The 14,610-nt window shown below is 38.2% G+C and overlaps 2 protein-coding genes across 7 annotated transcripts in view; both read right to left on the bottom strand.

Annotated features, from left to right (window-relative positions):
• The window catches only part of LOC309706849 (uncharacterized protein), a 464,381-nt gene that overhangs the window by 230,650 nt on the left and 219,121 nt on the right, over nucleotides 1-14,610 (bottom strand). The gene's annotated exons all lie outside the window — the stretch shown is intronic.
• Nucleotides 1-14,610, bottom strand: part of cdh22 (cadherin 22) — a 193,406-nt gene that overhangs the window by 19,449 nt on the left and 159,347 nt on the right. For all 6 annotated transcript variants that reach the window (XM_082533757.1, XM_082533756.1, XM_082533755.1 and 3 more), the window contains one exon: nucleotides 11,052-11,173. In XM_082533757.1, the coding sequence (XP_082389883.1) occupies nucleotides 11,052-11,173 (122 nt within the window). The remainder of the gene's footprint in view (nucleotides 1-11,051; nucleotides 11,174-14,610) is intronic.

Raw genomic sequence — 14,610 nt, 5'->3', positions numbered from 1 at the left:
ACAAAAGGAAGAGGCATTTGGTAAGTAGAATAGATGATTCATTCAGTCTCCTACTCGTGAAGCACTGGCAAAACTATGAGTCTGTCTGTATTTTCCTGTGGTTTTTTTCCTCATCTCTGCTGGTTTACGCCTTGTTTTACCAATTCCTCCTTTATATCTGATGTGTGCTTGCATGTTTTTGTCTTAGTCCTTTATGCATATCCATAAAGTGAGTGAACAATGTGCTCATATGTGTGCTATGTGAGTGCAGGCTTAGCATTTAGCTATTTCAAACTCAGTCCTCGAGGGTTAGAGGTTGGCAATATTTTGGCCAAACCGAGGTGATCTGTCGCATTGACCCACTCAGCCAACTGTAAGACAGCATGGCAGAGCTGACAGGGCTCTGTTACCCCAGGCCACACTTAGTATTTGGCTTTCCAACCAGCCTTTTTTCTGCACACATTGCACTATATGATATCTGTCTCTTTGCATTTAATCAGATAAATACCACGAGGTGGGTGAGGGATGGCGCATGAACACAGTCATGTGCCATTTAGAGAGGTGCTGAACACTGGGGAAAATTGCCAAATCAGGACACGGACCAAGAATATCAAATGTTAAATGTAAATTAAATCCTGTAAAATCTTAATAAAATTAAGTTACGTATGTATTATTTTGTGTGATTCATGGCCCGAATGGCAATTGTAGTTAAAATGGATCACATCATAAGACCATTAAGACTCATTCATAATTTGGGTGTTGAATAGTGATCTTTACACTACTAAATTGGCTTTGTTTATTTGCTATGATAATTTAACCTTTATATTTTATAGATTTGCATGGTTCTGTTATGCAAGTCTGTTTAACTCAGATTTTGAAAGCCTGTGACAGTTAAAAACAGATTTACAATTTTTTTAATGTTTTCATTTGAATTCTGTAGACATTGTGCTTGCGCTGTAACTATGTAAAGACAATCTTTTGTCACATATTTTAGAGGGCAAACAGTACCCCTTTTTAAAACTTGCTTGCTGTGAACAATATTAAGTGTTGTTTTTCTCAGAGTTAGGGAATATATTACCTCAAAAAAAAATCTAATTTTTGTGTCTACATACAGTATGTGTGTCTCTGGTGAACAGCAGCAGTCTGAGAGAGTTTGGGGATGTAGGCAGAAAATTGCCGGCACTTCCTTCGTTAAATTTCTCTTAAGAGTCATTCTGAGACATGAACTCACTTTCAGTTAAATCCTAAATGCAAAGATGTGGGAACAAAATCATAATTGGAGGGTGTCATTAATCAACACTATAATTTAAAGAGAAAGGCAGTTTTTAAATCTCTAAATGACATCAGGATCTTTTACTATAGGAAATTCATTGAATTTCGCAATGTTTAACAAATAGTCACTGAGGGCTCATCAGTGTCTTGCATTGTTTGCATTTTATTGTATTATGTTTCCTCTGTCTACACTCATTGTGATTGTGGACTTTAATTCCTTATTTTGTCTTTTAGATGCATTCATATTTGAATAAACAATAAAACAGTGAAGGACACCTTAACAGCGCCACTGAATTTATGTCAAACTAAGTGCAATGTGTTTTGAAGTAACATTACGTGCTTATTTCTTTCTTACATCTTATTGTACATTACTGATAGCAGTGTGCCAACTTTTCCTCGTCAGGCAACATTTTCCCTTTGTTGTTTCATTTTCTATCGAAGTCGTTTTTAAAAATGTACACTCCACTAAAAAAGACTCTACACAACTATATTTACTGTGGAGATGTACCTGGAACTGATCCTCTGGAAATGGATTAAGGATGCATTTCTTTTTGGCAAGGTTGTGCACATGTGTTCTACATGATAGAACCGTAAATCCAACCTGTATTTTGTATGTGGTTGTTTTCCCTGTATTTCTCTTTAATTCAGGCTTATGGAAAGTTTTTTTTCCTCTCCTTTAATCTCTGAACATCAACCTGCATAAGAAGGATGCAAAGGAAGGCTCTGTAAATAAAAGGTGAGAAGCTATTTAACAATTTTTGTGTCACGGCCCTGGTGTGTCTCCAAGCAAAAGCTGCTTTGCCACTTTCACCCATTTTTTATTCCCTTCAAGCACACCGCACCGAACCCCACCACACACACACACACACACACACACACACACACACACACACACACACACACACACACACACACACACACACACACACACACACACACACACACACACACACGTTGTATTGCCAACTCTTAAATAGGATCAAACCCAACCGCAGTTAAAAGGCTTAGGTAAATCTGATTTTCTCTGTGGTTCCACCAAAAGCTAGACCTGAGCCAAGGAGCTGACACTCTGTGAACGAGACTGGGTGATAACCGAGCACACAACAGGAGACAATGAAATGCTCTTCATTAGCGCAGTAAACCGGGGGTTGATCTGACACATTAAGAGTGTGACAGTGCAGCCTGTGTACAGCATGTGTGTGGGTGTGTGTATGCATGCCTTTTCTTAGCATGTGTCTGTGCAGGGACAGGCAACCATAGTGGTATAATTCAAGGTAAACAGAGCAAATACAGGGAGTGCAGAATTATTAGGCAAGTTGTATTTTTGAGGAATAATTTTATTATTGAACAACAACCATGTTCTCAATGAACCCAAAAAACTCATTAATATCAAAGCTGAATGTTTTTGGAAGTAGTTTTTAGTTTGTTTTTAGTTTTAGCTATTTTAGGGGGATATCTGTGTGTGCAGGTGACTATTACTGTGCATAATTATTAGGCAACTTAACAAAAAACAAATATATACCCATTTCAATTATTTATTTTTACCAGTGAAGGCAAGGCAAGGCAAGTTTATTTGTATAGCACAATTCAACAACAAGGTGATTCAAAGTGCTTTACAGAGACATTAGAAACAAAAACAAATAAAAAGCATGATTTAAAATTGAATAAAACAAGCAAATAAACTAACTAATTAATTAACAAACAAACAAACAAACAAACAAACAAACAAACAAACAAACAAACAACAGTATATAAAATCAAAACAGATAAAATCAGAACAGTAGATAAAATCAGTAGTTAAATGTAAGTTTTGAAATTTAAGCTTAAAGTGTGGATTTGGTGCTTTATTCAAATGCAGCTGAGAACAGGTGAGTCTTCAACCTGGATTTAAATAAACTGAGTGTTTCAGCTGATCTGAGGCTTTCTGGGAGTTTGTTCCAGATATAAGGAGCATAAAAGCTGAATGCAGCTTCTCCGTGTCTGGTTCTGACTCTGGGAACTGATAAAAGACCGGATCCAGATGACCTGAGGGATCTGGATGGTTCATACTGGGTCAGGAGGTCATTGATGTATTTTGGTCCTAAACCATTCAGAGCTTTATAGGCCAGCATCAGAAACCAATATAACATCTCCACATTCACAAATATACATTTCTGACATTCAAAAACATAACAAAAACAAATCAGCGACCAATATAGCCACCTTTCTTTGCAAGGACACTCAAAAGCCTGCCATCCATGGATTCTGTCAGTGTTTTGATCTGTTCACCATCAACTGTTCAGCAGCAACCACAGCCTCCAAGACACTGTTCAGAGAGGTGTACTGTTTTCACTCCTTGTAAATCTCACATTTGATGATGGACCACAGGTTCTCAATGGGGTTCAGATCAGGTGAACAAGGTGGCCATGTCATTAGTTTTTCTTCTTTTATAGCCTTTCTTGCCAGCCACGCTGTGGAGTACTTGGACGCGTGTGATGGAGCATTGTCCTGCATGAAAATCATGTTTTTCTTGAAGGATGCAGACTTCTTCCTGTACCACTGCTTGAAAAAGGTGTCTTCCAGAAACTGGCAGTAGGACTGGGAGTTGAGCTTGACTCCATCCTCAACCCGAAAAGGCCCCACAAGCTCATCTTGACGATACCAGCCCAAACCAGTACTCCACCTCCACCTTGCTGGCGTCTGAGTCGGACTGGAGCTCTCTGCCCTTTACCAATCCAGCCACGGGCCCATCCATCTGGCCCATCAAGACTCACTCTCATTTCATCAGTCCATAAAACCTTAGAAAAATCAGTCTTGAGATATTTCTTGGCCCAGTCTTGACGTTTCAGCTTGTGTGTCTTGTTCAGTGGTGGTCGTCTTTCAGCCTTTCTTACCTTGGCCATGTCTCTGAGTATTGCACACCTTGTGCTCTTGGGCACTCCAGTGATGTTGCAGCTCTGAAATATGGCCAAACTGGTGGCAAGTGGCATCTTGGCAGCTGCACGCTTGACTTTTCTCAGTTCATGGGCAGTTATTTTGCGCCTTGGTTTTTCCACACGCTTCTTGCGACCCTGTTGACTATTTTGAATGAAACGCTTGATTGTTCGATGATCACGCTTCAGAAACTTTGCAATTTTGAGACTGCTGCATCCCTCTGCAAGATATCTCACTATTTTTGACTTTTCTGAGCCTGTCAAGTCCTTCTTTTGACCCATTTTGCCAAAGGAAAGGAAGTTGCCTAATAATTATGCACACCTGATATAGGGTGTTGATGTCATTAGACCACACCCCTTCTCATTGCAGAGATGCACATCACCTAATATGCTTAATTGGTAGTAGGCTTTTGAGCCTATACAGCTTGGAGTAAGACAACATGCATGACGAGGATGATGTGGACAAAATACTCATTTGCCTAATAATTCTGCACTCCCTGTACTGTACATTTAATTGATAATAGGATTGATTGATGGCACAGTGTATGCCTAAATGATTTAGGTATTAAATAAATTACTTTAATTATGAATACTCAAGACCTGCTATCAATCACTCGATATAAAGTTTGCCACGCATGTGGGTTTAGCTGATTTGAAAAGACAACTTGAAACTGATAGAAAACTCCTCTGTGAAAAGTTTCAAATCTTGAGCCAAACTATTTGATGTCGATTTAGTTTCACGACAACAGGTGTTATGTTGGCTCTAATTCTCCCTGTGAAGTGATGCTTTAAAAAACACAAACAAACAGTGTAGACACTGAACAAAACAACAGTAACCTGATCTAACCTCAGATTACCACTAAAAGATTCCAGATGAAGTGGATGAAGTGCACATTATCTGAATCTAGACGTTTATACATTAGGCAAAAGATGACACCACGACTGTGTTTGACATCTCTGTCTTCCATGATAAAGTAATAAATGTTTAATTACTTCTCTTTCTGAAAGCTGCTGGCCTGTCCAAGTTTCTAAATTGATTAACAACATTCTCGGGAGCTGGAACAAAATTGAATTGCATTTTACACATCTGTCAAGTCATGCTTATACCTCTAGGCTCCTCTTTTGGCAGCTTATTTTGCTGAATAAATAAGTGCATCTTGGGAAGCAGCAGACATCAAAGTATTTCAAGCACATTAGGCAACAACACTTTGCTTCAATAGAACCCTACAATTTGGATTCTGTTTATTTATTTATTTTTTTGTCACAATTACAGCAACTGTTGCTTTGGGGTTCTAGGGTTTAGTTGTGTTCCCTCTGTTTGGTGTCTTCCCTGCTTGTGTATCCCCTTAGTGTAGTAGGTCTCCGTGTTTAGTCCGCGTCTCTGAGTCTGTGTTAAGTTTGTGTATTGTGTCATTAGTAGAGATGGCACGATACCACTTTTTTATGTCCGATACCGATATCATAAATTTGGATATCCGCCGATACCGATATGAATCCGAATATGAATATGAATAGTGTGTTTTTTAATCAATAAAACTGTTTTTTTAATATCTTGCTGCTTTTTGTATAAGTTCATACTCAAGTTAAAAAAAAACCCAAAAAAACCCACTAAAGCTATTCTGTTATACCTGTATGCAAAAAATGCACTGCACCCAAAATATTTCATAGTTCAGCAATACTGATCAATCTAATAAACTTAAACCTACTCCATCCTCCCTATTCTGGTATTTTAAAGAGTAAGCAACCTAACTACTAGGGCTCTAAAACTCCCAGCAAAAAAAAAAAAAACGAAAAAATAAGGAACCACCCCTCACCCACCTCATGATGCTTAATCGACGTAATCAACTTTAATTTGATGCAGTGTGAAAAAAAATGCCCAGAAATAAATTATTTTTCAAGAATAATTAAATAGATTCAACATCTTTCTTCAACAGAACTGCAGACTGCACAGATGGTACCTTCCCAAAGGAAAAAGTACTATAGCTTGCTAGAGTATATTAGACTTAATTGTCACGGTCCTAGGTCTCCTGACCCAGCGTTTTTAGTTCTTTGTGATGTTTGTATTATTGTACTTGTGTGAGTTATTCTATGGTTTCTAGTTTCGATCCCTTGCCCTTCATGTTTCTCTGTGTCCCCTCTGTTCTGTGTAAGTCTGTGTCTGCATGTTTGAGTCCCCCTCTGTGTCTTTCGGTTCTTAGAGTCCTCTGCCTTATGGTTTATGTCTCTGTGTTTCTTAGTTGCTGTCTCCACTGTGTCAAGTTCGTGTCTCTGTGTGATCCTTCCTGTTTTACTTTGAAGGTCCGTGTCTTATGTGAATGTGTCCTGCTTTGCTTGTCGCGTCGTCCCTCATGCTGTGTGGATCTCCCTGTGTCTCTCTGTGGGTTTAGTTTGTGAGTTTCCAGTTTAGTTTGCTTTGTATGACTTTCTCCTTCCAGCGAATAAAGCTGAGTTCTTTGTGTTTAAACTTCGTGCCTGCCTTTTGGGTCCAACTCCTGCCTGCCGCACAGCGATTCATGACATTAATAGTTACTATATACAGTAATGGACTTCTATTCATTTTACATCAGATTAAAACTTTGGGTGTAAGATTCAGATAATTATTTAATAAAAGCTAGACATTTTAAATGAGAATAAGAAAGAAAAGTATGTCTTTGTGCCCCCTTTTCCCTGTTCATGCCCTATCGGCCCCCCTGGCTAAACTTTGCTAGATCCGCCCCTGCACAGTTACCAGCTGTCAGCTAAGTAGTAAAGGATCCTGGTCTAGAAAGTAATATTAAATAAATTCTAACAACAGATTATCAAGCTTAAACGTGCTCAGCCGCTGGTTTCCTCTTTCTGGTGCAATGTGGGAGATAAACAAACAAGAGAGACGGACTCGCGACAGAAAAGCCGATCAGCTGATCACTGATCAGTTTCATAATTGAAGTAGCAGCAGGAGAGGGAGGGGGAGAGAAGAGGCAGTCGCTCCATATATAGGTTGTTAAGCTTAACACGGGAATGCTTTACAAACATTCAGAGATGAACTTACACACTTGCTTTACTTCTCTCCTCTCTGGGATCACTTCCTCAGAGATGAAATGCCGGATTGGTAGCAAGGCTACAAATACACACAGCCGCTCTATCCCGTGAGCACACTGCTCCGACGTGCTACGGTTAGGAGGAGAGTTACAACGTGTCGAAAGTTCTGTGAGGTGCTTTTTTGATATTTAATGGATCAGATTACATTTTTTATTTTTCTCCGATATCCGATCCAGTAATTTACGTCAGTATCGGACCGATACGATACGTAATATTGGATCAGTCCATCTCTAGTCATTACGTGTATGTTTTATTGTGAAGGTCTGCGTCTTATGTGAGTGTTTTCAGTTTGCCTCCCTGCTCTCGTCATGTTAATCACTCCCAGCTGTGTCCCCCACCTGTGTGTAATCTCCCTGTGTTTCTCTGAGTGTATTTAAGTCGTTTCTTCTGTCTTAGTAGTCACTGGTTCGTCTGTGTTGTTCTCCTCCATCTTCCTGCGTATCTCCCTCCGTTGTCTCTCCGTGTCTCCCTACATCTCTGGGTTTGGTTTTAGGTTTGTTTTGTTAGTTGTTCCAGTTTAAGTTTATTCTTGCCTCGCCGTTTCTGTTTGTTTTTCATCCTTCTTACTAAATAAAGTTCACTCTCATCACAAGCTGCATCTTCGGTCCTAATCTACAACTCCACACGTCTGCCACGTCGGACGTAACATAAGTAATTTAATGACACTTTGCAAAGCCATCCAGCAGCTGAATTGGACACGTTAACAGGTTGGTTGTGGACCAACTGTCTGTGTCTCCTTGACACTTCTGATCTAAAATGTGAAATGTCTGCACCCAACTTAATAATAAAAAACAATAACAAATAAACAAATTTAAAAAGCACTCATCTGTGAAAAAATACTTTAAATTTGAACTCGTATCATAAAACATCCAAAAACAAAATTGGTTTTTAGACCACTTGCTCTATGTTTTAATATGTAGGGACTCACAGTGTCTACAGGAAACCATTTTTATATTATCCATGGAAATTACAAAGGTCAAATTGTTTCCTGCATGTCTCCCATTGGTTACCCTTGAGCATGAATGTGAGGCTGAAAATGCTTTAAACAATTAATTTCAATCCTTACAGCCTACTCAACTTCCCATAACAAAATTTAAAGAGACTCTGTAGAGAAAATACAAAAAATGAAAACGGAAGAAAAGGAACAGATGTTCCTGCCATTTGCCAACCTCACAGGATGATAGTAAAAATAAATGAATAAAATGAAATAAGAGATGGATGGATAGACAGCACAGTCTTGTGCATGTACTTTTAGTTTGTAATTACAATGTGAAATATTTCACTGCCTTTCTCTCTAATGAGAACATTAAAAAACCTTTTCTTTTACAATGCTGGGAGCCAGCAATGATCTTTTTAGCTGGAAGACTAATCATCTCTATGTGATTAGGAGCTGAAGGTTAATGTGGGCTCTCACAGATGGGAGACAGAGTGAGGTGGGAGTGAGGGAGATCAGACCAGACAACGTTCTAGAAAGGCACAGACTGGTGGTACTGCAGAGGCACAGGGGGGCTATAAGTGGTTAAGAGTCTGTGGATCAAGGGGAGGAGAGGCCTGAGCCTCATTACACATGTAAATGCAGCTTCCAGCATGGAGGCCCCACTTTAAAGCCTTGCTGTTTTAATTATTCCTTTGCTCTGCACACGATAATTGGCTCTAACTCAGCTCAGGGCCTGTTGGCTATGTAAGGTGAATATAACACCCTAATGACTTGGTCCATTTTTAATGGTGATCAGTGGAAAGACCTGGCCTTCTATTGGATTGGAAATAGCCACATCAGTGCCTTTGTCTTGATTTTCGCACAGACTCCCACTGTTTGATTGTTGGGTATTAATGTTTTATCGCAGGGCTTATATGTTTTCCATTTAGAAAATTAATTAATGAATGAATGGTTGAACTGACTGAAATTCTTTGAATTAAATTTTATTTAAACGATGCACTATTTGCCGTTTTAGCCCTGATTGGATTATAAGATGCTATTAAATCAAATATCAGAAACCACTTTCTTTCCCACAATGAAACAACTTTCAACAGACAGATCACGTCTTAATTAAAAAAGAAAAAAAGAAACACCTGAAAAAGGCATAAGTGAAGCATATCAGAATTAGGGGCAAACATTAAAGGTAGAATTAAAATTCTATCAAGGTTTTGTCATGAAGGAAAGACGTCTCTCTCATGAAGAGCCTGTTAAGTGACATTTTAAAGAAAAGACTTCTTGACAGGCAGAACAATATGACTGAATCAATCCAATCAAATACATTTCTGGGATAGATATCCAGTATCAAAATCTGTAATTATTTTATAATAATGTTTTAATTTATAGCAAATAAATAACTAAATAAATACTTTGGAAAGCAATTAACTTTCTGACACAGGACTCGTGGGGGAATTTGTGCCTTTGCCCTAGAGCTGAGTCTAAAGTTGCCTTTGGTGTTAAGTGTCAAACAGATCATAGCGTGGAGCTGTGCAAAAATATGGAAATAATCAGGAATTACAAGACAATAAATAGAATAAATAGGCTGGTTTGTAATCTAGGTACAAAAACATTTTAATGCACACACACACACACACACACACACACACACACACACACACACACACACACACACACACAGAGCAGGAATGCATCTCACATAGACTTTGAGATGCATTCCTGCTAAGACCACGAGGGCTGTTCCACTTTCAAGTGCACGAGGGCAGTTTTTTTAAAACAATTTAATCACACTTTTGATAAGTCCAGTTTCTTCAGACTTTACCTCAGAGACTTACTCCCTGTTCTTCATATTGCCCACTGCACCACAGGGCTATCAGTAGAAAAGTGAAAGGAATAATACGAAGCAAAAACAATACTAAACAAAAAAATACAGAAGTCTCTACCAAACGATACATTACATGGAATCAGAGGAATGCAAAAACCGTGTTCATGTATCAAACATTTGTTTGAATATTTGTGTAATGTTTCCATTTTGGTGACCATATTTCATTCTAACTGCCGCTTCCAAAGACACTGTATACTCTTCATACATAATATTCAATATTGTGAATCATTACAATATATCCAAAATGGATGTTTCACATCCATGATCCTTTATGCTGCATGTGTCCCCTGACATCATTTATGATGTAAACTAACCAAAATATGAAATAGAAAAAGCTTCTAATTTACAAATATGCCAGGAAGCAAGCTGATATTTGTAACTAAGTAATTTAGTCTAAATCAAACAAAACCACAGAATTAAATATGCTGGTATCATAATCAAATCTTCATAGATTTTGAGCCAAACACTTCTTCTGCCTAAAAATACTTTGTCTTTGGTTACTTAGTGGAGTGAATGAGGACTAATAACTAAACACAACCCCCTCTAAAAGTAAAATTAATTAAAAACAGAAATCTCGTGTATTTTTGGGTGTAACAACGGACCTAATTTCTCATTCAGTATTGTGGTCATTCATGTCAAAAATGACTGTCAAAAGTGCCTTAAGTAGGTTGTGTGCTGTTTTGCAGTAATATTGATGTTTCAGATTAAAGAAACACAGATAATATTACATTGTGGCAATTTTGTTTCTATTCGGATGTTAATAAAATATGTGTGTGCTGTGGCACAGTGTTTTGGTACAGAGTTTTCAAAGGTCCTCACCTTTAACTTGTTATAGTGAAATCTACTTGACTGGCACTCTTTAGCTTCTTGCTCAACAAAGAGCAATAGTATTTTTTAAAGGATTTTTTTTTACATCAAAAATACAAAGATTACATTTCTGAGATCACAGTCTAAATGAAATTATTTGAGTCTGTGTTTTATGAAGAAAACATACCTGACCTGGCTTGGCATCTTCACATATTGAGGCTTCATATGGTGTGGCCAGTTCAGGTGGATTGTCATTCACATCAAGTATCCGAATGCTCACTGATGTTTGGGATGCCATTGTGTGGTTATCTACAAAAGAATGATACAGAAAATAAAAGTTGTGTAAAGAGCTGTGGCAGAAATGTGCATTTGCATTTGCATAATATTATCTCACTATAACTATAGTGTTTGGGGGAAGCCGACAACTGGCAGTGAAACAACAGGTTCTTAGACTGCTCCGACTGTATGTGTCTTTTTTTCCACAGGCATTTTTCTTTTCTTTATTTACCACATGAAAGAGATGAGGTAAAGTTTTAGTTTAACCAGAATATTCATAACGGCCCGGGTTGCACACATGTAACTGAAACCTAAAATTCAGGCTTATGTGTAACTACAGGGAATTTGTGTTGTGCCAATATGCTACTAAACACATAGCAGTGTGTAGTATTTGGTGCTCCCTTCTGGATATTGACAGAGGACTGCAGCTGCTGCTAAAAATCCTGCCAATGTGCTGATTTTTCTATAAGAGAGTGGTGTTGATTTCAAAGAATCCATAGACAAAACACTTAATGCACCCTTGTTAGCCTTTAGCAGACAAGACAAAGACACATCTCCCAGTAGGAACCAGAAAGTAGTTTAGTAGCTATGTGCTGAAGGGTTTTGTTAACTTAAAATACATCCACTGCCTGAAAAAACACTTTTGTATGCCAGTGAGTGACATAAAAATGGCACCAAAGATGCTAGTTTTGTAGTTTCTCCTAGTTTCTCTAGGTACTCACTATCTGATAATGAAGTGAAAAGAGACACACCTCAGCAAATGAGAACTACATGCTTGTGACAAAATTGCAAATGTAGTACTATCATTTTCTTTCTTAAGCCAGTGTCAGCTAGATACATCCAGATATATAACACCACAACACACTCTCAAGACATTTTTCTTAATGGGCAAAAATATAAATGTGGGAGTTGAGAAGATTATATAATTAGTACAATCAAAACCCACTTCAAATTAGCTTGACTTCTCCTTGAATCTTAATTCCCATTCTTAATCATATGATAATGTCTGATGGAGTTTCCATTTTCTCATAAAACACTGTTTGCAGTACAGAAGGGAGCCTTAGGCCTCCCGTGTGCATGTGTGTGTGTGTGTGTGTGTGTGTGTGTGTGTGTATGAGAGCTTAAGTTAGTGGAAAAAAGAAAGAAAATGAAAAGAAGAAGTGTGTGTGTGTGTGTGTGTGTGTGTGTGTGTGTGTGTGTGTGTGTGTGTGTGTTGGGAGAATGGGTGGGGCGGGGGGTGCCCGGTTGCTGCAAGTGTTAGTCAGGATATGGTAGGTTAATTGTAGTGCACACTTGATGAATAAATCAGTATACACAGCTGTCACCACCTAGTTTATGCATCTGAGTGGCACCCTACAGAAAATGTAACAACATGCAGCTACTGACAATTACCCAGTGGTTGAATACACACATAAATCAGTTCCAAGTGTTCCACTGAATGAATTTAAATTGTTGTAATTATGTAAATCTGGGAGATAGTTAAGCACAATAAAGTGAACTCACTCATACAAATAAGTGCCTAGTAATTATTAATCCTTATACATAGTACGTAACAACCAAATTAACACAGTCAAGTGATCAAGATGAGAGCTTTTTAATTGAATATTAGTGCTACTAACTATTTCTATACAGAAGTTAAACTCTGTGGGGGTTTTTTTGCTGCTCTTAATTTACTAAATCTAATTAATGTTGCACTTTCTATTAAAAAAACGGTAGTTTTAGTGCAACAAATGATAAATATTTTTGAAAACCAAAATGGACCTGGAAACTGGACTGTAGTCCTTGAAAAGATGCCTACCTTCCTTAACATCCACGGTTTTATAGACTGTCATTATCTTCTCTTTTTTTAGGATGTGGTTTCATTGCAAGACATTAAGTCCTCAACACTGGCATGTCTGTAAATGTGTGTGCTTAAAATAAAAACTCTCCACCACTCTGTGGGAATTGGTTGTCCCACCACAACTTCACACTTGTTTTGTTTTGTTTTTTTTTGCCTCAAGGTTATTATAGGGATAAACTGACACTTGAGGTTAAACTATGGGTAAACTTAAAGCTGTGTTTTTTCTTCATGTGTGTGAGCAACCACATGATGGAAAATTCCAGAGCTTACAAACACAATTATTGGGCCACACTCCAAGTAAAAGAAAAATGACAAGACAGATTTACTAAAGACAGCAAAGCAAACTAATGGTCATCAGACTATAGCAGATAAATTCTCCAGCTCTCTCTCACCACATAGTTCTGTCTAACAGTTGCACAGCAGCTAATGAGAATGCTGGTCTCAACTAATAGCATAATCCTCACATCAATGCAGGGTTTTAATTGACTGCTTTTTGCCAGAGCAGCAAGAGCATAAATGCAAAAAGAGCTCCACCAGTCCTAGATATCTCTTTTTCCTCTTCTAATTTCATCTTCACATTATTCTGTTGTCCCCGCTGTGCCAGAATGAAAACCAGCAATCACCAGATGTTACACATTTTACATTTCAATTCCCAGAACTGAAAAGAGATGAAATAATGTGAGAAAGCGCCTACCACCACAGACTCTCTTCATCGGGACAAAAAAATAAATAAAAAATAAAAAAACAAAAAAAGCGTATTCAGTGAGACAGGTTCATTCATGTGGACCAAGTGGTGCTGTTCTAAATCTGTCTACAGCTAGTGTAGAAGAATAAAAAAGGATCTCAACAGATTATTGGCATGCTCTGCATCTGTGCTGCACATACCAGCTGTCGAGAATCTTACAGAAAGACTGTCTCTAAGGTGCTGAATTATACTGACATAACTTCAGGGAAGACAGATACAGTATGTGAGTGCTTGCTTGTCTCCTCACACATGTGGATGGCTGCATGTGTGTAGGTGTGTGTCAGGACTGTTACAATGCTCGGGACCAAATGGTTTATTGTCTATGCTGGAGGAGACAGTTTGGTTTAAAATGTCACTTTTGTCAGGAGAGATAAATAAGGATACAAATGTACTCGGGAGCGTGTGCTTTTCGTCTCATTTCTGAGCCGGAGGCCTGTCCATACTGCCTGCAAAGATTTGCAGTATTACAGTTTTTTTCTTTTCTCTTGTTGCATAGCTCCAATTTTACACTGACAACCCAGGCTATCAGAAATCTCTTCAGTATATCTTTTTTTTTTTTTTTTTTTTTTTTTGTGCCTGTCCCGTTTGGCTCTTTTGCCATCAGAATTGTTGTCTAAAGGCAAAGAAAGATGCCCAACGGATTTACTTTACCAAATTGACCATCCCAGCCTTGCCGTAATGGTCCATTTGATTCACCTTTTATTGTTTATTTTATTTTCACTTACTGAATATGGGACAGACTTGACTGGGGGAAAGAAGGGGAGAAAGAAAGAGGGAAAGAGAAACAGCTGAGAAGAGGGACGGGGGAGAAGGGCAAAAACCAAAAACCAACAGAATGAGCAGAAAAAGAAAAAAAAGAAGAAAAAAAAGAAAAAAAAATGCATA

Source organism: Aulonocara stuartgranti (genome assembly GCF_965226115.1).
Source record: "Aulonocara stuartgranti genome assembly, chromosome: 5".
NCBI lineage: Eukaryota > Metazoa > Chordata > Actinopteri > Cichliformes > Cichlidae > Aulonocara > Aulonocara stuartgranti.
This window is presented reverse-complemented; position numbering and strand designations above follow the sequence as displayed.